The sequence below is a fragment of the Triticum aestivum genome, chromosome 7A, assembly GCF_018294505.1.
Source record: "Triticum aestivum cultivar Chinese Spring chromosome 7A, IWGSC CS RefSeq v2.1, whole genome shotgun sequence".
Classification (NCBI taxonomy): Eukaryota; Viridiplantae; Streptophyta; class Magnoliopsida; order Poales; family Poaceae; genus Triticum; species Triticum aestivum.
The window spans coordinates 82,064,210-82,086,516 of NC_057812.1; the positions used below are offsets into that span (position 1 = coordinate 82,064,210).

At 46.6% G+C, this 22,307-nt stretch overlaps 3 protein-coding genes and 3 non-coding genes across 7 annotated transcripts; 5 read left to right on the forward strand and 1 right to left on the reverse strand.

Annotated features, from left to right (window-relative positions):
* Positions 1-336: 336 nt before the first annotated feature.
* LOC123153066 (uncharacterized) lies at positions 337-1,506 on the forward strand. Its single transcript, XM_044572371.1, has 2 exons — positions 337-1,200; positions 1,324-1,506. The coding sequence occupies exons 1-2, from the start codon at positions 703-705 to the stop codon at positions 1,504-1,506; spliced, it is 681 nt and encodes a 226-aa protein (XP_044428306.1). The 5' UTR covers positions 337-702.
* Positions 1,507-2,494: 988 nt separating this feature from the next.
* TRNAP-UGG (transfer RNA proline (anticodon UGG)) lies at positions 2,495-2,566 on the forward strand. Its single transcript has one exon. It is a non-coding gene; the product is annotated as a tRNA-Pro (tRNA).
* Positions 2,567-6,814: 4,248 nt separating this feature from the next.
* Positions 6,815-6,886, forward strand: TRNAD-GUC (transfer RNA aspartic acid (anticodon GUC)). Its single transcript has one exon. It is a non-coding gene; the product is annotated as a tRNA-Asp (tRNA).
* Positions 6,887-6,998: 112 nt separating this feature from the next.
* Positions 6,999-7,070, forward strand: TRNAP-UGG (transfer RNA proline (anticodon UGG)). The gene has a single exon. It is a non-coding gene; the product is annotated as a tRNA-Pro (tRNA).
* Positions 7,071-7,642: 572 nt separating this feature from the next.
* Positions 7,643-10,417, reverse strand: LOC123152195 (jasmonate-induced oxygenase 4). Its single transcript, XM_044571805.1, has 3 exons — positions 9,859-10,417; positions 8,935-9,256; positions 7,643-8,069 (listed from the first exon to the last, which is right to left on the reverse strand). The coding sequence occupies exons 1-3, from the start codon at positions 10,326-10,328 to the stop codon at positions 7,821-7,823; spliced, it is 1,041 nt and encodes a 346-aa protein (XP_044427740.1). The 5' UTR covers positions 10,329-10,417; the 3' UTR covers positions 7,643-7,820.
* A 3,933-nt stretch (positions 10,418-14,350) lies between these two features.
* LOC123150546 (TOM1-like protein 6) lies at positions 14,351-21,255 on the forward strand. 2 transcript variants are annotated; one of them, XM_044570386.1, is made up of 13 exons: positions 14,351-14,647; positions 15,580-15,658; positions 15,746-15,844; positions 16,512-16,625; positions 16,795-16,934; positions 17,044-17,125; positions 17,521-17,607; positions 17,872-17,955; positions 18,124-18,455; positions 18,504-18,612; positions 19,485-19,570; positions 19,965-20,216; positions 20,302-21,255. In XM_044570386.1, exons 1-13 carry the CDS (start codon positions 14,544-14,546, stop codon positions 21,074-21,076), a joined length of 2,343 nt encoding a protein of 780 aa, XP_044426321.1. In that variant the 5' UTR covers positions 14,351-14,543; the 3' UTR covers positions 21,077-21,255. The 2 variants fall into 2 exon arrangements, with proteins under 2 accessions (XP_044426321.1, XP_044426320.1); XM_044570385.1 differs by lacking the exons at positions 17,521-17,607; positions 17,872-17,955; positions 18,124-18,455; positions 18,504-18,612.
* The last annotated feature ends 1,052 nt before the right edge of the window (positions 21,256-22,307 follow it).

The following is a 22,307-nucleotide window of genomic DNA, read 5'->3' on the forward strand; positions in this document are numbered from 1 at the left end:
TGTCGCCAGAGACAATGGCGTGTCACAACTTGTCCCTTGTATCATCTTTGGAGACATGTCTACAAATTTAAGAAAGAGCTTGGTTGTATTTTTATTTTTTTTGGCGCAACTGCCCACCTCCTCGGTCCACACACACTCCTGATCATCCGGGCATTGCGCGAGCAGAGGGGAGCAGCACACACCAGGTCACAAACACTTTCAGGAATCAAGCTACTGGCAACAGAAATTAGCGAGATCACGCACGCCATGCCAGCTCTGCTGGATCTCATGGTGGTTCACTCCTCGCCGTCGCCTCGCTTCGCTGGTGCCCCGCGGCCGTGCGCCGCGCTGGTGGTCGACTCGAGGCATCCGGGCAGGAGAGGGAGCAATGCCGCCGGTCGTTCCATGCCTCCGCGCCGGCGTGCTGGGGAGGCGTCGAGGAGCGGCGCTGCCGATCACGGCCGCGGCCGCCGCCGCGCGTGGACCGCCACGGTCGGGAGTGTGGGCTGGGCCGAGAAGATGGCCCACAAGCCCATCTCGTGCCCAAAGCCCGCTACGGCGGTACCTTGAAATACCCCGCCTTGGCGCCCGAGCGCAACCGCCTCAACCAACAGCGCGCGCCTCTCCTCTTCTCCCCGTCGCCAGAGCGCCGCCGACAAGAAACCAAGAACCCACCATCCCCGCCTCCTCCGCTATCCAGCGATCCAGCGCCGGCGGCGACAGATGGACCAGTTCCACGACAGGCAGCACGTGCGGCTGCGGAGCCGCGTGCTCGGCACGTACCTGCACGCCGACCACGACGGGGAGCGGGTCTCCCTCAGCCGGCGCCGTGACTCGCTGAACACGGCGTGGGTGGCGCACATCCACCAACGCGCCGACGGCCCGTACCTGCTCCTCCACAGCGCCGCCTACGGCCGCTACCTCGGCACCACGTTCAAGCCGGCGCCGCTCGGCCACCACGGCTGCCGCACCGAGCAGCGCGACTACAACGACGAGCCGGACCTGATGTCCGTCATGTGGAAGGCCGCCGGGGCGGGCTTCGATGACGTCGTCCTTCTCCGCAACGTCGCCGGCCGCTACCTCCGCGCCAACGGGAGGTACCTCCCCTGGAACACCGGCGTCACCGTCGACAACATAGGCAACATCAGCGCCATGATGTACTGGACCGTCGAGGACATCCCCGCCAGAGAGGGTCCGCCTGGCCTCCCAGGCCCGATCCACGTGAGTTCGCCATGACCCTGCTTCTTGAATCTTGATAACTCTCGAATTGCTTCTTGAATCAATTGAGCGAATTCTTTGATCTCCTCAACCTAACCATGGTGGTTCTTTTGGGCTCAACTGCAGACCCCCAGCCCCGGATACCACTCCCTCATGCTCTGGCGCAACCCGGTGGTGTCACGGCTGATCCGGTTCATGCTGTCCGATCCCCACGGTCCCATCTACACCCAGCACTGCTGGACCACGCTGCGGTTCAGGGGGAGGTCCGTGTTCCACCTGAGGGACGAGCGGGCCACCGGGGGCGTCTGACCCCACTCGTCGTCGACCTGCCCAGCAGCGGCTACGGCGAGACCCTCTGGATTGTCGTCTTCATGTCTGGGACCCCAGGTGAGAGCCACTCTCCATGCCCCAACTTCCTAATGATCTCGTTCGTAATAGTGGTAGTCTTGACTGAATCTTGAACCAGTTTGCTGAAAATGTTATAGTCCGAGGGGAAAGTTTACTGAAATTGTTGTAGTGGGTAATTAAAGCGTTAAACGTGTTTGGTGCTCAACATTAGAGCGATTTGAACTGCTCGATCACAAGATTTGACGGTTGAGATGGTTTTGATCTGCCCCTTTGAGTCTTTTTATATTGGTATAGATATGGCTGCATGCATCGATTGATACAGAGGCCGGGGGTAATCCTCCTTTAAAAAAATTAATTGAGTGTGTGCTGCAACGTGGCGAGGGGTGGTCAACCGCGCGGTTATTATTCATTCCCTTGCCCCGGACTGAGGAAGGCCGCTTATGCACCGGTGATCACCAGAACGGTCGCATGTAGGCTACACTACATCTAACACGAGTCGCTGTTGTCCCGCTTGGAGTCATTGTTGCTAGGATTAAAGAGGAGGCGTCACTTTGAAGCATGGCGGGGGCCAGGCATTTGAGTAATATAATGCCGCGAGAGTGATTGTTGTAATTCGGCCATGGGCCTTAACCTTTTAAACTTCTTTCTTAATCAATGAAAATGGCAAATCTTTTGCCGCATTTCAAAAAAAAAATAACACGAGTCGCTGCTAGGGTTCTTCAGCCATTGACCTGAACATAATATTTAGCTGGCAATTGGGTGATTTCTTTTCTCATTTTTTCTGAGGGAGCAATTGGGTGATTTCTTGGGCGTACCGCCTTGTTGCCAGATCCGGTTGCTTCATCGAATTTAGACATTGATGGATATATGTACACAAGGTACGGGATAAGCTTGTGGTTGATCTCCTGATTAGTGTTTTATAGTATTCTGTCTAATTAATTGCATCAAAGGGCGTTTGGTCTAGTGGTATGATTCTCGCTTTGGGTGCGAGAGGTCGCGAGTTCGATTCTCGCAACGCCCCCATTTCTTTATTTTTCTTCTGTACAAAAAGCTACATGTAAATCATTTTTTTTCTTCTGTTTTTCGCTTCTTCTGTAGAAAAATCTACATATAAATCATTTTCTATTTATTTTATTAAAAAAAATCTACATACGATGGGGAGCATTACAGTCATTCAGAAGAATGTCACAATGATACTTATTATTTTAGAAGTGTGATGCAGATAATGCTGAATAGAGGAAGGAGAAACTATAATAAGATTTGCCCTCTTTTAGTTAAGAGATTATCTATTAAAAAATATGTCTCGCCACATTTAGGAATATCCCCGTTTTGCACGTATTTATCCTTTTTCTAACAAAAAATCTCATAGACGTATAACGTCACAGTCATCCATAATTGTAAGACTAGAAAAACACATTGTCACATGCAGGGGCGGAGCCAGGATTTGGACATGAGGGGGGCGAAAAGCCAATGCTAATAGAAGTGGAACATCATAATATATTGAGTCTCGTGATGGCACTGATAAGAAATCTTTAAAACATATGTTTGAAACTACAAAAGAATGTTACATTTCTATAAACTTAGCTCTACGACAGCCACCAGCGTTGAACAAGTTGATAACGTGAATCGGCTATTTTCCTTATTACCAATATACTCCCTCCGCTCAAAATAAGTGTCTCAACTTTCAACTAACTTTAATATAAAGTTGTACTAGGCATGAAATGGGCAAGTTGATAACGTGAATTAGCTATTTTCCTTATTACCAATATACTCCCTCCGTCCCAAAATAAGTGTCTCAACTTTCAGCTAACTTTAATATAAAGTTGTACTAAGCTTGAAATGGGCAAGTTGATACTCTAATTGAACCCTTTCTTAACTAGAAAAGACTACAGGATAATAAAAATCCACTAGTGTGCATATGGTAGACACGTCAAATAACTCATATCATGGATCCAAAAATGCCCAAAATGTCAAAAGCTCTATTGTAAATACAATGCTAATAAATCAGACTAAGATCATAATTCATGAAAAAATATACTAATAATTAATAGCTACTGGTGCGTCGTGGTACCTGCTGCCAATATATTCAATCTTGGTGACCTCGCTAGCGGCATCAAGCTGTATTCGTATGATCTGATCCGCCTCCATCTAATTGTATGCGGACAGCGAACTGTGGTGTAGAATGGTGGAGGAAATTGTCGTCAAGGCGACCAATGGATGGCCGCCACGGCAATGACAAACGCCCAAGCAGGACACCCGCGGCGGCGGGTGGCCTAGGGGCAGCCGGCGACAACGGCGAACGCCCTAGGTCGTCCAGAGAATACGCGTGTACACCAATCGATCAGATCGATCACATTATCCATACACCAGAGGAGCCAGCCACGACCATATGCCTACATATGTATGGGCTATTGGGCTTTGGTCTTCTATATTCGGTGTAGCTGGTTCAATGAATATAATTTATATGGGCTAATGATGCATTTAGCTGGGGCCATTAGCAATGTACAGTATGCAGCCTGCTAAAAACCGTTGAGGGGGGCGAGCGATTGGCAGGGGTCTAGCCCCTGCTCGCCCCCCCTTGTCTCCGCCCATGGTCACATGGCAGCAAATGCGAGGCAATACAACTGCCGTGCTACCTTACTGAAATTGACATTCATGCCACTATCACATGTTTGGCCACGTCATCCGTGGTGGCGGCAAAAAGCGAAAACCACCATTTGCTTGATCTCCTTCATGCTTTGTTTGATAGAAGTGGATTGGAGAGGTTTGGAGGGGGGGGGGGGTCTGGGGATTGGGTGGATCCCTCTCTTCCACCTAATCGCCTCAAAACCCTTCCTTTCACAATTTGTTTAAAATTTTATTTGGTAACATTTAAAAATCCAATCTTTATAATGTAACTAACTCCCCTTATATCCTTGCTACAGAATTGAAAAGGTCACCTAATAAAAATGACTTGAAATCACTATCTCATAATTTAGCAGCAGTTTTTCCAACAACAACATAATTTTACATGACTTGAAATCAATATCTCATCACAACAACAACATAATTTATCATAACAGCATGACTTTGAATCCCAAATCCCAGCATTCATAATTTATCATAACAACATAATCTTTCGCAGCAAACAGTTCATCACAGCCACAACATCATTTTGAAACAAAGATATTGCAGACAAATGTATCCATCTTTTGGTGTCATGGTCATCTAGCATTGAGAACCTGAGAGAAATTTATCCATCCGGCTTGTTTATTGTGGCTTCTTTTGGTGCTTGAGAACCTAATAAAACAAAAAGAGATGAATATTAGAGTGCCTTGAGAAAAACTGTTACAGCAAATAGCTTTGCTAGATAGATGAACGATTAGTTCTATTTACAAAGCGAGTAATACATATGAAAGTATAATAGTAGATTTCGTCAAGTATCGCCGGAACATAGTAAGCAATTAAGCATAATAAATGCAAAACAAGTCCTACTACTTGCAGATAATAAAATACAAATGCAGAGATACGGCAGTATTCAGTTTAGATGAATAGAAAAGCCAGTGTTGGTAAGATCATCACTGATATAGATATAGTATTACCACAGAAATCACTACTACTACTTCTACTCGCAGATAAGCAGCAAAGATACATCAGCCAACCACAATTGTCATAGCAAAACTAGTTCAGTACAATACTAAACTGAACATGTACAAGTCTTTGGCCCTGGAATAAATTTACTCTTAAAATAAGAAGATATCCAAGCGGCAGGATTCTGTCAAAATAAGAACATGTCTAAGTTGAGAACAGAGGGAGTAGATGGCACAAGGCCATCCTATCCTGTACACTGTTGCATGCATGTTCCTCTGAGAGCATGTTCATTTTGATTGTATCCTGTACAATGATTGTTTATCCAGGATAATATATATCACTACCATTTGAGCTGCATTTTAAGTACTGAGAAAGCTAAGAGGTAAAAAGGCACAACCATGTAAGCTGCAGTTTGAGAGCTAAAAAAAATGTGGTTGTACTAAAGAAAAAGAAAAGGTGCTCAGCTACAACACCGACTGTTGTACTATGTCACCGAAATATGCAGGTTATGCACAACAGTTTACAATCACCGCACATACGCACAACAGTTACAACATCAGACTATCACCATCACTAATTTACAATCTGCACCACACTGCCATCAGCATCAGCATCAGATCATCACAAATGAGCACTACTAATGCTACTATATATCTCTAGATAGGCAGGCAGATCGACCGCGGGATCAACAACTGTCACCAGGAGGGGGCGAACTTGGTTTAGAATCAGCCAATTTATCCTCCTAGATGCATCATACCATCACCAACACAAATTTATGGCAATCTCGCCGGCTAGGGTTAGGGTATAAGAGGGGCTAGAAGAGGACGAAGTCCTTGGCGAGCTAGCCGGGTAGGGTTAGGGTCCATGTGGAGCTGGGGGTAGGATACGTCGTTCTTGGCGTGCTCGCCGGTGAGGACGAGGCGGACGGAGGGCGTGCGGGAGGTGGCAGCCATGGCGAAGACTTGCCTCCCGGGAGAGGAGGGGGAGGGGAGGGGCGGCGATGACTTACCACCGGGGAGAAGTCCAGTATGCCGGAGGAGATCGCCGGCGTCGAGGCGTTGAGCGGCGCGGCGTCTTGGGGAGGAGTCGGCGGTGGCGTCTCGAGTCGAGCAGCCAAATCCTCGAGCCCCCTCGAGGGTTCTGAAGCGCGTGGAAACAAGTGGATCGAAGGGGACTCGAGGGGGTTGGGCCGTCGAAACCCCGCGTACCAAATGGACCAACGAGGATTTGCGAGGATTCTGGGTGGGGTTAATCCTCTGAAAACCCTTAATCCTCTGGAAACCCCTCCGACCCACGCGAAACAAACGAGGCCTTTAATGATAATTTGCCATTATCGGCTTGAGCCAGCTCCAGCAACATTTGCTCTAGCTCTCTCCTTCCCGACGCAGGCTCATAGTGTGCCCTTGCGACTCCCCTCAACACTCATCAGTGTTGTGCCCAGCCGTCACCACCTCTCCCCATGCCTCCGCTACCGCTCCACTCGTCGCGCCTCCTTGGGGCGCCGGCCAATTGATGATGTCCGACCTCCACTGCTCGCCATCGGCACCAGTGCTCCTCCATGGCCTCTCTCTATATATCCATTTGAAGGAATCCTCATGGCCTTGATCTCATTTTTTTTTCCTTTTCTAAGCTGGGTGAGGCTTTGAGTTCTCAATATTCAGCCCTACATATAGTGTCCGCCAATAAAAAATACATCCAAGTCGTTGTAGTATAGTGGTAAGTATTCCCGCCTGTCACGCGGGTGACCCGGGTTCGATCCCCGGCAACGGCGAATTTTTTTAATCTCTGTTATTATTATCACCTGAACGCATTACTCAAGTCGTGGTTGTGGCTGATTTTATGATTATGTTATATAATGTTCCGTTTAATTATTATCATCAATTGGGCGTTTGGTCTAGTCGTATGATTCTCGCTTTGGGTGCGAGAGGTCGCGAGTTCGATTCTCGCAACGCCCCACTTTTTTTTTTAGTTTTCTTCTCACCCCTGATTTTTTTTTCCCAGTGAACGCCGGTGCCACTGTTGAAAAAAAGGGCTTTACTTACCCTAGATAGATCTCACATTTGTCCTCCGGAAAAAATTACACGGTGGCATCTTAACTTAATAAAACCACTCAAAAAAACAATCTGAACTTAAAAAAAAGAGAGGCTCACTGGCAGATTGTACCTGCATTTTCTTTCATTATTAGGGATGAAGAGAACTTGTGTTCTTCATTCAATTAACCAAAGAAAGGGTTGTCCCGTCAAAAAAAAAAAGAAAGGGTTGTCCAATAATCCTTCTGTCTCAAAAATAAGTATCGTTGATTTAGCACAACTTTGTACTAAGTCAGCGACACTTACTTTGGAATGGAGAGAGTACTACTCCCTCCGTTCCTAAATATAAGTCTTTGGAGTAATTTCTATGGACCACATACGAAGCAAAATGAGTGAATCTATACTTAAAATGCATCTATATACATCCGTATGTGGTTCATAGTGAAATCTCTACAAAGACTTATATTTAGGAACGGAGGGAGTACATAACACGGGTCGACCAAAAGAGACATGAATTATTGATCATAGCATTCAACTACACGGAGGCTAGAGTAAAATTTCACACAAACAAATCACATTATGTACAACCTTGTTTTCCACCTCTTTATTGATCAAGTTTGTCAGGTTCGCGCTGTGTGTGTAACAAATTTTTGTGGTACATTTCAATGGCCCTGTCTATTGCTCCATCAGGAGGGCGTCGATATTGCGCTTGCCCTCTGGGCCTTTGCTGTACCAGGATGAGACATAGTCGCCGTAAACCACATCCCGATACTTCTGCGGATGGTCCTTGCTCACGAGCTGGGGGGCAGTACATATTTTCTGAGATTTAGGTGGATCGTAGAACGTCGCCACTGACAAGCGGGCACGGTCGGCATTGACCACAGCTCGATGCACGGCGCTCTTGTATCTTCCGTTGGTTATGATCTGAATCATGGTAGAAAACATGAGCAACATATGAAAGAACCATTTAGCAACTATGCAGGAGGAGATTTTCAGCTTAAGTTTAGGATCAACGGTTTGGTCAAAGACCATGTCAATCTAATGAAAGATAACAAAATGTACATGCAGACGTCAATCTAGTGAAAACATAACAAAATGTTCATACGGAAGAAGCGTGGCCATATGATAAGATTTGCACTTATTCACCAAAACATTGAACATGAAGCATAAAAAAGAACGCTAAATAAACTGGGATTAATTAGCATTCTGCATGTAAACAGAAGAAAGAAAATTGTGTCATGATGCACAATCAGTACATTATGTGCTGCCCCGCCAAACAATTGTAATGGTTGGTGTAATGAAGTTTACTGACAAATTGTTTCTGACAGTTTACTAAATTTTAGCTGATGGAATATCAAGCAGCACATCCTTGAACTAGTAGTAGGTTTTATTCCTACCAGTATTCCAGCATCTGTTGATTTTGATCAGATTCATACAAGCTATCGAGAAATATTGAATTGAAGTCGTCCAAAATAGAACAGGGTATTGTAAGTATATATGTTAGACAGACCCTAGAAGTCATATCACTGATTGATTAGAGGGGATGGGAGTTTAAGTGGGAAGGGGAATGGGAGTTGAGAAAGCCAATTCCCACCATTTTCTTCCGACGGGATACCCTGTTAATTCGTGGGCAGAGTTTCCTCCCACACTAATTCCAATCATATACCAAACAAGGGAATGGAAGTAAAAGTCTATTTCCCATTGCCTAATCCCTCCACAAACTCCCATTCCCCTGCCCAAGTGATTACCCAACAGGCTGTTAAGTAATAAAGCATGTGGAGGTATTTACCTCTGTCTGGTCAGACAGAATTACAAGGATTGCATCAGGCACAGGATGCACAGGTATCCACATCCCATCCTTGAATACCTCGAGCCCACCCACATCATCTTGTATTAGAAGTGTTATTGCGCCAAAGTCAGAATGAGATTGCAATCCGAGAGCAAGATCTGGCTGTGGACAAGGGGAATAGTAGCTAACGGTGATGTTCTGATAAGCTTCTCCCACCGCTTCTTGCAGGTAGGAGGGTGGCAACTTCAGACTTTCAGAGATGATGCACAGCAATCTTTGGGCAAGGACTTTCATGCTGTCACTGTATTTTACAACAGTGTCCCTGCAAACATTGCAGATATATTAGGCTATTTGTTCTTGTAAAAACATGTTAATGTGATAGAAATTGTAGCAACATGAGCAATAATGATACAAGGTATCCCATGAGATGTACTCCCCTGTAAAGAAATATAAGAGTGTTTAGATCACTAGAGTAGTGATCTAAATGCTCTTGTATTTCTTTACGGAGGGAGTATTAATGAATCTCAGTAGCGACCGTGTTACAGTAGCATCTGGCTGAATTTCTACTCAAAATCATACTCTGAAAGAACCTATGTAGACAATTAGAAAATCACACTGAAATGGTCATTTCTAGATAGTACTAGAAATTAAATCGCACGGAAAAAAATGTGTGTGAAATTCTGGTCCAATAGAGAGTCGGCGAGATAAAGTTTTTCCTGAACCTAAACATGAATCTAAAACAGAGACAGTGTGTTTTGTCAACATTTTTTTTTACTCAATCCTGCATCTGAGCATGTAATTCATGTTTTTGTTATTAGTGAATTGTTCATAAAATGGCCAAAGCAGTCCAAAAATTCTACAAAAGATATGGAGCGTGCACATTTAACTCGTAGGAGCTACCAGGGCAAAAAAATTTACTCTTACCTGTATCCTGGCACGAAGTTGGGCCACCGGGCGGGGTCCCGGCGGGACTCGGGGAGGGTGTGGTGGTCGAAGTAGTCGCGCCAGTCGAGCACGGAGTCGTCGTTGGCGAGCATGCGGCTGCCGTACCCCTCGGCGGCGGCGCCCCTGGCCGGGTCGCAGCCGAACCGGAGCTTCTCCGCCATGGGCGCGCGGAAGAAGGCCAGCCCGGCGGCCCGCATCCCGTCGAGCAGCCCCGGCGGGCCCCCGTGGTTGACGACGTGGAAGGCGCCCCACTCGGCGCACGCGCGGCCGACCGCGTCGGTTGTTGCGGCGGCGGCATCCGAGAGGTCCACGACGGGGACGGAGAGGGGGGCGGCGAGGGAGGGGGAGGGGCCCGCGCGGAGGTCGGGCGGCTGGATGTACTGCGCCGGGAGGTGGGGCACGCCGGCGTCGGCCAGCGCCTGGACTCGGGGCGCCGCGGCGGTTTCCATCGGTGGAGCGGTTGGGCAACTCTCCGGTGCCGTGGTGGTGACTGCTACTGTGCTGTGCTGGTAAGACCGACCGACCGACTGACGAATGGAGTTCTTTTTTTCCTTCTTCAGATTCAGAATTTCTATTTCTGCCAAACCAGGAGTACAAACAACTTGAAAAATACGGAAATTACATTGGAGTCTTTCCGGCAAAAAAAAAAATGGAGTCCTTGGGACACATTGTCTTCTCCTTGGTAGGGGCGATGGCCTGCCTTCGCATGACTCTCCATCCTCGAAGTAAGCCTGTCGTTGTTGATCACATAAGAGTAGTCATGAAGGCCATAGTTTCGCTGACCTAACACCTTTAAGAATAAGTCATCATAATTGAAAGAGTTGAAAATCCAATAGCATACCTCGTTATTTCTTCTAGGCGTCACACCGGCATGAGATAACGCACCGACGTGACAAAGATGAGTCTGGAGCACCAAACCACATGGGGTGGGAGGGGGGAGTGGTTGTGAGCGCGTCGCATCGACGTACCCTGTAAACCTTAGCCTCGTTGTCCTGAAAGGTGGCAAGAGTCGACGAGGATTTATGCCCGTGAGTCGTTGGTGCCGCCAAAGACGACATCATTGAGATGGACAAGCCGGAGAGAAAAAATGTATTCACCAGACTGGCACTGCTGCCACAATCAACAATGTGCCACCGAGAAACCCTAATCCTTAACTATGTACGGATCGACCCCGAAACACTAGGGTTGCCCACCCATCGAACCGCTGGGGAAGCCGATGGAGAAAGGGGTAACCAACAGGCTCAACACCGATGATGATGGGTGGCGAGGAATGACGAATCGCCTTGATTGCCTCTCATGACAAAGGGGAAAGATGAGGAGAGATAGACTACGATAAATTGTTTGATTCCACATGGGTAACGAAAATGATTCCCTTCATGAAATTTTGTTAAGTTACACTACTGTATCATATATAGAGCACACAATAAATCAATGTGAACTACCCATAAGAATGAACATCTCTTATGGTATTAAACCCCCTTGGAACGGAGGTCCTAGTGCATCCAGGTAATATGCAATCGTGGGCCCACATGTTAGGAAGTGGATTGGTTGTTGGTTGCGGTTGGGCTTGTTTACACGTGGACGTGACGCTTTTATGATGATCGGTGGACAAATATTTAAATTCATGAACACTTTTTAATTTCATTAATATTTTAAAAAATCATGAGCATTTCTGAAAATCAAGAACTACTTTGAAATCCGAGATCATTTTCTAAATTCATGATCATTTCTAAAATTTGCAAAAAAAAATTATCGCGGGGAACATTTTTTCAAATTTGCTAAATTCGTGAACATTTTTTACATTCACAGGCATTTTTCAAATACGTATATTTTTAAATTAATGGGCATTTTTTTACATGTTTTTAAAATCATGAAGATTCCTTCATTTTATGAACATTTTAAATATCGTCTCTACTTTTTTCTGTTTTCCTTCCTCTTTATTTTTTTTCCTTTGCTTCTTTGGATGGGCTGAGGCCCATCGGGGGACCGGTAGCCAACCAAAGTGAATGTCCTGGGGTGTGTGTGCCTGGTCATCCTTGGACGCGTTGCGCGTTGAATAGAATCTCCCGCGTGTTGAGTTATTTCGTTGTCGGGGAAGGGGCAAACTAGTTATCTGCTTCGTGTGTTTGTGAGGGGGTGGCGCCAGCTTGCTGGTTCTGCGGTGAGCGACCGGGTCGCCGCGTTCTCCATCTTCCCCACCAGGCTTCTCTGAGCGATGCATTCACGGTGGAAGACCGATGTTGTGCTAGTGCCGGGGAGAGGTAGAACGACAAAAGTTGGACGCTGGAGAGCCGAGCCAACATGAGCACATATCGGAGAATCGTTGTAGCTAGGCCCTGTGGCTGTAAATCCAACCTCAAGGCTGAGAGGCGACTAGATTGAGAGATTCGAGCCCTTTGAGGATGAAAGTCAGGGTAAGAAGAATGATTTTGAGAGCAGAGGCATGAATAGATTGGCTTGTATGGGGTCGTGCATAGTACATGGGCCTAGGGTCATGCTTACATGTGCCAACAAAGCAGGGTAGTCAGAAAAAATAAATGTATATTTTGGTGTATAAGGTCTGATAGTCTGTTTGGTTTATGTAGGATGAAAACTGGCTATACATACCCAAACACAAACAACTAGTGATGGAAACGCCGAATCGAACACCAACAACCGAATAAATCAGCAACATCGGTCAGCTTAGTTCAGCTTGATTCTTCGACTTTTGATGTAAAAGTGCTCACCTCTAATTGTAATAGCCCGGCCGAGGAACGGCGCGACAAAGCGCGCCTCACCGTTTAGAGCATCTTCAACGGACGCGCGAAACGGGGTGCGCGCGGTAAACAAACCCTTTAGCGCGCGCCGAGCGTTTTGCCGCGCTTCAGCGGCGGGGGGAAACCACGCGCGCGGGAACCGCTTGCGCGCGCGAAAAGGCGCTAGCTCGCGCGTCATATTTTGCGCGCCGCTTCCGGCGCGCCTATAAAGTCCAGCGCGCGCCACGCGCCTCTCCACGCCTCCTCTTCTCTCGCTCTCTCTGTGCCACGCGCCGCTCCAGCGCCACGCCATGCCGTCGCGCCGCCGAGGAGAGTCCGGCTACCGCGGCGTCTGCCTGCGCCCCAACGGCGGCTACTACGCGGAGATACGCTCCGGCGATCTCCGGCTCGGCCTCGGCACGTACGGGACGGCGCGCGAGGCCGGCCGGCCGCGAGTAAAAAGAAACGAAGGAAGTATCTCAGTGATATTAATATATTCTCCTTATCGAAAAAATACCGAAAGCATGATGTAGACTGAATATTAGCCCGAAGCAATAATGGTTGGAGTCAATCAATTGAGTCGTTCCTATCAGAAACCACCAGAATCAAAAAGTCTTGGTCGTGATGTAGAGCGAGGCGCCACGCAACCAACGGTGGTCGGCGGCGTGGGAGTGGCAACCGACGAAGCCCTCCACCACGGCGCCACCACCATAGTGCCTTTGCTGCGCTAGCTAGGCCCTGTGGGTTCAGTGTAGACCCGCCCGCATCTGCGTGATGTGCTCGGCGAAAAGTTGTGGCCGGGGTAAGCTTAACTAATCAAAATCTGATTCTAAAAAAAATTAATTAAAAGCTACAGACCCCTAAAAATTTTAATTAAAAGCTACGGGAGTAGTATTGACAAAAGTTTAGATTTTATTTGTCATGTTACTTGCGCCGCCGCCGTGATCCTTCTTTTGAACAGAGTGCCGCAATGATCGAGATTGGATATGTATAGAGAGTGTGTGTGCGAAACAACTTATCCGCAAAAAAAAGATGACAAGAACGGGAAGTACCATTTGGTGCCTTGGTGTATACATACGTACATCATATGAGATTGTTTTAATAATTAAAGAAGTTTGAAAGTTTTCTTACAATGAACTTGACTTTCTTTTGCACTAGTATAAATTTTCACAACTAGAAAAACCAGCGTCTCAGGGCAAAAAAAAATTTAAAATTATTTGCTTTCATAGGTCACTATCCACACAATTTTTTGACTGAATTCTTTTGTCAATTTTCGAAAAGAAGTCAATGATTTTTCTTTTCTTTTTGGTGGAACTGTTTTTAACCGTGCAGTGGAAGCTCAAGTTTATTTTAAAAATATCTTCAAAACTGATTTTTTATTTAATTGTTAAACTATTTTTTATGTGATGTGTATATACGCCCATGGACCAGAAGGACGGCTCACGTGGAGCTGGGTGTGCTCTTGGAGGAATTGGCCTGTACTTTTGTGTGTCAGCCTAGCACCAGTGACAGCAACAGCCCGTGAGAGATCGATTCAATTCGCGGGCCTCCACCACCACTCCGGCTCCGGATAATGTTTTCCGCTGGATTTTCCTCTCGAGGGAATAGTGCGTGCGTGCGTGCGTGCGTGCGTCCCTGGCATGGCTCGGTGCGCGGAGCCGGAGTGCGACCGGCACCGGCCTCTGCCTCTGCCTCGCACGGACCGGAAGCGCACAGATGCGCCTAATAATGGCCGCCCGTTTTGTCTTCTTCTTTACCGAAACCGAAACCGAAACCGATCGCCCGAGTCCCATTCGCACCGCTCCAATACCATACCGCCATCGGCCCTCCATCTCTCTGCGCGATCCTGTCGATCCTCCCCCGCGTACGTCTTCCGCGAGAGAGAGGCGAGTGGAGAAGGGAGTCGAGGAGCCAAGGTGGGCGGTGGACATGGCGGCGGCGGTGAGGGTGGAGAAGGCGACGAGCGACCTGCTGCTGGGGCCCGACTGGAGCCTCAACATCGACATCTGCGACGGCGCCAACTCCGATCACGGGTTACTCCCTTTCCCTTCCCTTCTCTCCCTGTCCGTTACTCTCTCCACCGGCTTCCTTCCCAGTCCTCGATCGGTTCCTGTGCGACCGCGATAATCGCTCGAAATCCGTCTTCTCGATCCGTTCCTTTCCTTCCTGTGCAACCGCAACCCGCTTCCCGTTTTCTCTAGTACTGCTATTCTTGTTCTTCCTCATCTTAATATGCTAAAAAAAATAATTATCGCCTCGCGCCAAGGTTATACCAGTATTTGATTGATCGATCGATAGCATGATTGGGCGCGCAGCAATTATAATAGGTGGAGCTCAACCAACTGGCAGTTCAGAAAAAAGCAGAGCATCGGATATAGTGGACATACAAAGTATAGCTGTATAAGCATATAGTACGTACGTACAGTTTTTACTCTGAAAAGACGGGACTCATGCATGAATGATGCTCAGAATTACTGCACTAGACATGTTTCAGACAGAGGACATCTGAGCCGACACACCATTTTACTTCTTTCCTGCATTGACTAAGTCTGTCGTCAGGTTTAATGTATTGAAAAGGTTAGGCCATCCTACCCACACATCACTAAGAATTATATAGGCTGAATAACTGATGCCTTTTGCCGCTGAGATAACATGTAATTGACCAAATAAAACCCATATTCACACTGAACTTTCTCAAGGAACATCCTTCAAATACTTTTGAAACCAATTTGGGATAGCGCCTGCCAATCTGGTGGATGAGCTTTACCACGGATCAAACCTCTCATGGTAGGTAGTTATCATCTGCAACATGTTCCAAGCAGAGCGGTTACAAGTTTGCAGCCTCGTTTTGTGTGGTCACGACATTAATGATGTGACAGGCGCAGAGAGCTTACATCCTTACAGTTTTTCTGACTACTTTCCTACAAGAGTAAATGTTGAGCTTACACATAAATCAATGATTCAGGCAAGCAAAGGAGGTGATTAAAACTGTGAAGAAGCGTCTTCAACACAAGAATTCATCGGTTCAATCTCTTGCATTGACGGTACATTTCTCTGCTTGTCAGCCTAAGTGAATTTTTAGTTCTGCTCTGTTTGTGCTTGTTTGAGAATGCCGTGAACTGGGATTGCAGCTGTTGGAGACTCTGGTGAAAAATTGTGGGGATCATGTGCATTTTCTGGTTGTAGAGCGCGGTATATTGCCAGAAATGGTCAAACTTGCCAAGAAAAAGGTTAGTGTTCTAATACATGCCGTTGTACAGTTTGTTATCTGGAAAAGCCACTGAATGTTTATTTTCTGAATCATGAAACTAAGAAATATAGTATATCATGTAGGTAAAATTCCTTCCATTTTCTGGTAAATAGATGGCTTCACACCCTAACATACTCTGAGTTGACATGAACATAATCATGAGATGCATTAATGTTTTGGAAGACACACACATATGTTCTTATCCGGCCAATGTCAGAAAATTAGTTACAATCAGCATGGACGTAGCTCCATGGCTTAAGAACGATTAGTTAAGGTCTGAATTTTTGAAACAGACAAATCTCAGGTGGTCACGGCATCATGGTTAACTGTAGATCTTTTAAAATTGCACTCCCGGCACTGCTACCTGAGGAAACTGAGATATGCAGGATTTCTTCTCAAACTTATTGGGTAGTAATTTTGTTTTTAAGTTTTTCCCCTTTTTAATCAAATTCATAAGATCTTGACATTCCATTTGGCATCCATGTGTACTCATCCAATCTTTGCTCTTACAGTCAGTAACTTCCTAAACATTACATTTACTCTGGCTCTCTGTCTAATAAATTCTAATTACCATATGTATCATAAATTTTTTGTTCTCTAAAATTTTGTTTTTGTGGTATTGATTAAATTCTTCAGTATAACCACAGGCAAATGTGCAAGTGAGGGACAAAATTTTGACACTCCTTGATTCTTGGCAAGAAGCATTTGGTGGGCCTGGTGGGAAGCACCCTCAGTTCTACTGGGCATATTCTGAACTTAAGGTATTTTTATTGTCTGCTAAACCATTCAGAACAACCTAGACTTCATGACACACCCTTTTATTCTTCAACTTTCGAAAGTCACCCATCAGATATGTGAATCTGGTACATATAGTTGTTAAATCTTGGATCATTTTGTTTGGCATGTCCCAATGAGCCTCTTTAATTGCAGCAATCTGGTTTAGAATTTCCTAGGCGCTCACCTGAGGCAGCAACAATATTCGCCCCTCACCTTCAACCAGGGATCGGGAGTCCAGTCAATTCGTCCTTGAGAGCTGATGGGATGATTTCATCAAGTGGCTCTCCTCTGAGGTAACCATTTATTTTATATTTTTATGCATCTTTTGTGTGCTCCATGTTAGTGTCTGAGAAAACGGATGAAATGTGTTCCATGTTATATGACATATTTTTATCTGTTTAGTTTGTCAGACCTGCAACGCATTTTAAGTGCCGCGGAGCTACTAAGTGAGATGCTGAGAGAAGTAGATCCAAATGATCATGAGGTATATAGATTTATTATGTTTTTTTCTTCTATTTATTTATTTTTTTGCAGAAGAAAGAACTTTATTGATTTAGAACAGTACTATTACAATGGTTCTGAAGCAACTCGAACACACACATCGGAGCCGTGAAACACAGAATGCATAGTCCACTTGGCTAGTTCAGCCAACAAATGAGCTACTCCATCAGTCCATGGTTCACTTGAACTTCTGGTAACAAGTGCATAGCAGATTTCGCCAATTCTAAGTATGCTTGAGTCCAATTTGGCTATTCTCTAGCAACCGCTATGAAATTCTCACTCTTGTACTTTGAGCTCTTTCCAAAAAAAAACTGCCCAACATTGATCGGATTGAACTTTCGACTCCTTGCTTCTCGCTCTTCACTCTTGCCCTTCCAGCTAACCCTCCTGATCGACCTGGGCTGGGGCCTGGGGGTGACGCGGCCTGGCATTCCTGGGCATCGGGCGGCGGCTGCCGGCAGCGAGGTGACCGGCGGCTCTTCTCACGGGTGGGTGGAGGCAGAACAGCGGGTGGTCGGTGGAGGCCTAGGCCTCGGACGGTGGTGGCGGGGTGATGCGTGGAGAGCCGATGGGGCGCGGGCTGGCACAGTGGTTGCGGCTGCTCGGCGGCCCCCCATCTGGATCTGGGATGCCCAGATCTGATGCCCTTCCCAGGTGTGTTGGATGGCAGTAGGGCAGCAACGTGGACTGGCCGCTGGTGTGGGAGTTTGATGTGGTCCTCCTGCCCAGGGTTCGTTGCTCCTCGCGCGACGTCCGGCGCTCAGTCGCCCTGGAGTCGATGCACGGCTTTGGGCCGCCTCTGTTCCGGCCAAGGTAGGAGCTTGCGTTCAATCGGGGGGCGTCGTCTCGTTATGGCGTTGGTGAAGGACCGTGGCGTTGGTGGTCGTGACAGTGCTGTGCGGCAGTCGGATCAGTGCTGTAGGCCACGGATTTGGCGTCATTTGAGTTGATGGCTTGACGATGGCCATCGGCAGCTACTAGGTCATGTCCCCCTGGTCCACCGGGATTGGTGGGGACTTCAGGCGTGGGTGCCCCTACGGTGGCGGCGCTGGCCCTGGCCTGGAGGCTGATGCCGGGCTTTTCCAACCACGGCTTGTGCACTGTAAAGTGGACGGCTGGCAATTTCTCATGGCATGGATGCCGGGGCGGCGGCCCTGGAAGGTGGTCCGCATGGTTGGCTCTCCGGAGGGCACCATGGCGGTGGTGGTGGCATTGTCTCTTGGTTGTGTGGGTGGCGAGAGGCATAGCGCAAGGTGGCCCGGGCGCGCTCTCGGTCTCCGTGGTGGCGCCTCGATCAGGAAGGATCTAGGGATGTGAGATCATCATGCTTCTTCTAAAGACCTCATGGTGGCATGCGGGAGCTACCGGGCGAGAGCTCTGCGCTCTGGCGCCGATGATGGTGATGCTTGTGGGCGCCGCTCTCTTCTTGAAGACGTCGTCGTGGTGTTCCCCTCCGTGTCCGGGTTTCAGGTGAAAACCTTTGTCCATTGTGGACTCGACAGCAGCGATGCATGGCGCCGACATCCCTCCTCTGTTCTTTTTCGGTAGCATAGTCGCGTGCGGTGTACGTGATCCGATCATCCTGGGATCGACTTTGTAAGAGGGCTACCTCTCTACCTTGTATCATTCGGCCGTGTACTTTGTTCGGTTGTTGCTTTATATATAAAGCGGGGCGAAAGCCTGTTTCGAGAGATTTGACTAGAAAGTAATGTTGAAATCCAAGTCTACGTCGCAAGTTTCTCGCCCTTTACTTCCACTGTCTTGTTTCGCAAAGGAAGAGCAGTTTGGGATTTTTTGTGCCCCCACAAGGCAGAGTAGCTCCTGAACTGTCCAAAGGCAGCACAATCCTCAACAGCTCTACCCAAGAAGATTCATTGCCACCGTGGATCCTGCATCAGTGAGGAAGCAGGAGGGTCGTTGCTGGTGTTGCCATGTTAGAGAAAACCATGAATACAGAGGTAGAATAACCACCACCAAGGTGGGAAAAGAAACCTGTCGCCACCATTCCATATGTGAGAGGGACGATCAAGGTAATGAGATCCACCAAGGAATCCACCTGCTGACATGTAGTCTTTCCCGAGCGGTCGTCCGCATGGGTCACGGCGCAAGTCACTGTCGTGTACAACCCTATTGTTTGTTCCTCTATATTGATGTTTGTAAATGTCATAATATTTAAAGTTTTCACTAATTTGTTTAGTGTGGTACTGTTGTATGCTCAAGAACACTTGTTTGCATCCAACGTAGATGAGTCTAATCTTGAGGGTTTGAAATGATTTATTGTTGCCTTGTGTTGGTCACTACACATGCAAATTTCTAAATCACTGACATGCTTGTCATTTTAGGCTGTGAATGATGAAATTATCGCGGAACTTGTGAACCAATGCCGATCATACCAGAAAAAGATCATGAGTTTGGTTAGTTCAGTGAGGTACGTGCTGTATGAACATTGTCTCCTACATTCTCGCATCTTATTACCTTTTATTAAGGGATAAATATGTGGCAGCAGTCATATCATCTTTTGCTATGAAGGGCATACTTGGTTTAAAGGATTTCTGTGTGTAACTAGTGTGTAAGAATAATCCGATGTTTCTCCACGCAACCTTTCACTCAGATTGTAATTCTGTTTCAAATCAATAACGATTAAGATTCTCCATCGAAAAATTAAACCCAGACCGAAGTCAAGCTTATTACCTGGACACTTCCCTTGTATAACATGACAACGTTAAGTAGTGGCAATCATTGTTCAGAGGCAGGGATCATTTTTACAGAATGACAACCGCAATTCCATATAAATTATCTGACGTTCCTGTGCTGCATTACAGTGATGAGGACCTCTTGAGCCAAAGTCTCGACTTAAACGACAGATTGCAAATTCTGCTTTCCAAACACGATGCAATTGCATCAGGTTCCCCTCTACCGGGTGAAGAAACGGATGTGTTGAGTGAATTGCCCAGAGGGATCACTACACCCCCTGCAGTAACAGTTGTTCCAGAAACTGCCATTGTACCAACTTTTGTCTTGGATGATGAAGAGGAAGAGGAGGAAGATGATGAGTTCTCTCAGTTAGCTCGCAGGTCCTACTGATGACCGATCTTTATTGTTTCATACTTTGTTCAGTCTATCTTGCATGGTTCGTTGCTGATGAATAATTGTGATCAGGAATTCGAGATTCAGGTCAGCAAATGACAAGAGCGCCTCTTCAGGCGTAGGCGCATCATCGTCGTCCACGCAGGATGGAACAGCAAGCTCAGCAGCTTCTGTGACCACTACAGCATCACCATCTACTTCAAGCAGTGCATTAGCATTGCCTGATCATCTAGCTCCTATAAGGACTTCTCCAGAAGACAAGATTATGAGCGACCTCCTTGCGCTCACCATAGTGTCAAGCCCATCACCTGAACCTGCCTTGCATCCTGGTGGTTCCCCAACCAGCTATCATCCACAGCCTCATTATGTAGACCCAGAGCAAACAGCTGCAGCGCACAATAGCTACGTCGCTCCTTGGGCTCAGCATCAACCTCAAACTGCACCCATTAAGCAGCAGCAGCAGCCACCACCTCAACCTCAACCACAATTTCCTTACAACCCATCTCCTTACCCGCCACCACCATGGGCCCCACAGGACAACACCGAGTCAAACCCTTTCGTGGCATCTTCGTCGCAGCATCTTTCTACCTCCAGCTCGTCTCTTAAAGTACCGCTGAACATGAGGCCCCTACAGCAATCGCAATCTTTTGGCGTACCGCTTCGAAGTGCCGCGTCAGATTCACCGACAAACAAGAGCCTGAAGCAACCAATGTCTGCAGGGTCTCGCAGGCCGTCTTATGTTCCTTCTAACAAGTTCTTTGATGATCTGCTCGAGAGAAATGCGGATGGCACTCTGAAAACGGGCAGCACGGTAATTGGAGGAATGTCCAGTCCATACAAACCGTAGTGATGCTAGTGGAATCATACATACCAAAATAAACTGTAGCGATGACAGCGGAATCAAAATACTATGAAATACTTGCATTGTTTGTCTTGATAACTGCTACGATTTCAAAATACGAGCCAATAAACCATGGTGATGCCAGTGGAATCAAAATATGAAAGATTTGCATTTGTTTGTCTTGATGACTGCTATGATTCCATTTGGCCCGCAAACTTTGCTGCCTTGATTGGTTTGCTTGATGCTTCTGGGGGACATTAGTAATTTATGCGAAAACAGAGCATGTGAAATCCCCAATCTCTTTAGTTCTGGAGTTAAAATTGATTGTGCACTTCGATTAAGATGCCATCGAGAGGTTGATGCAATTTGTGGAGCTGATTTCTTATTTCCTTGCACTGGACAACCGCAGAAAGAAAGTTGGTGTGATCTTGAACTCTGAAGGCAGTCCTTTTCATTTAGATTCAAATCACCCCTTCAATCTCCATTGATTTTTTAGACTGAAGTCATTACGCTCAGCTTCAGTTTGGCTTCAGATATTCACCTTCATCACTCTGATCCAGATTCCATCTTATAGAAATGGACTTCCTCAGGCACTTGCTCGGCTAGAAAATGTAGTTCAAATAATTTTCAGTTAGATTTTCAACTAGCCTTTTTCATTGCTACCATTGTCCGATGGCCCATATGAAGCAGGAACGGGCTTGTGTTCAGGTGCTCGTTAGTCATTAGGTACACAAATATATTACATAGCATAGGAGTATATGAACTTTTGTACTCCATAACTAAATCCACGTCAAGTATTTTGGAACGGGTGAACACTTCTCATCTTTTATAATATTTCCCCATTTAAAAACTGTTTTTTGACAATATCATTTAAAAATTTAAGCAAAATATATTTTCCTACGATATGTTCCTATTATTTATACCATTTTTTACAATCATTCTTAAATTTTTTTGAGGGGTACAATCATTCTTAAATTTGTTAAATATAAAAAAACACTAACACCATATGGGCTAGGCCAGAGGTGCGCAATAGATTAACACCCACAAAGAACTACCTTAAAAAAAGACTTGCTTCGCCGCGGGTGCTCGATCGGTGCGACGTGGACTCGGTGGAAACACTTTATGAAAATGCGGTGGTGGCCGGGCCGGGCGGTTTTCTTTTCCTGCTTCATTTTTTCCTTTGCCTTTTCTTATATGTTTGTTTTCGTTTTCACTCTACATTTTCGTATATATGAAA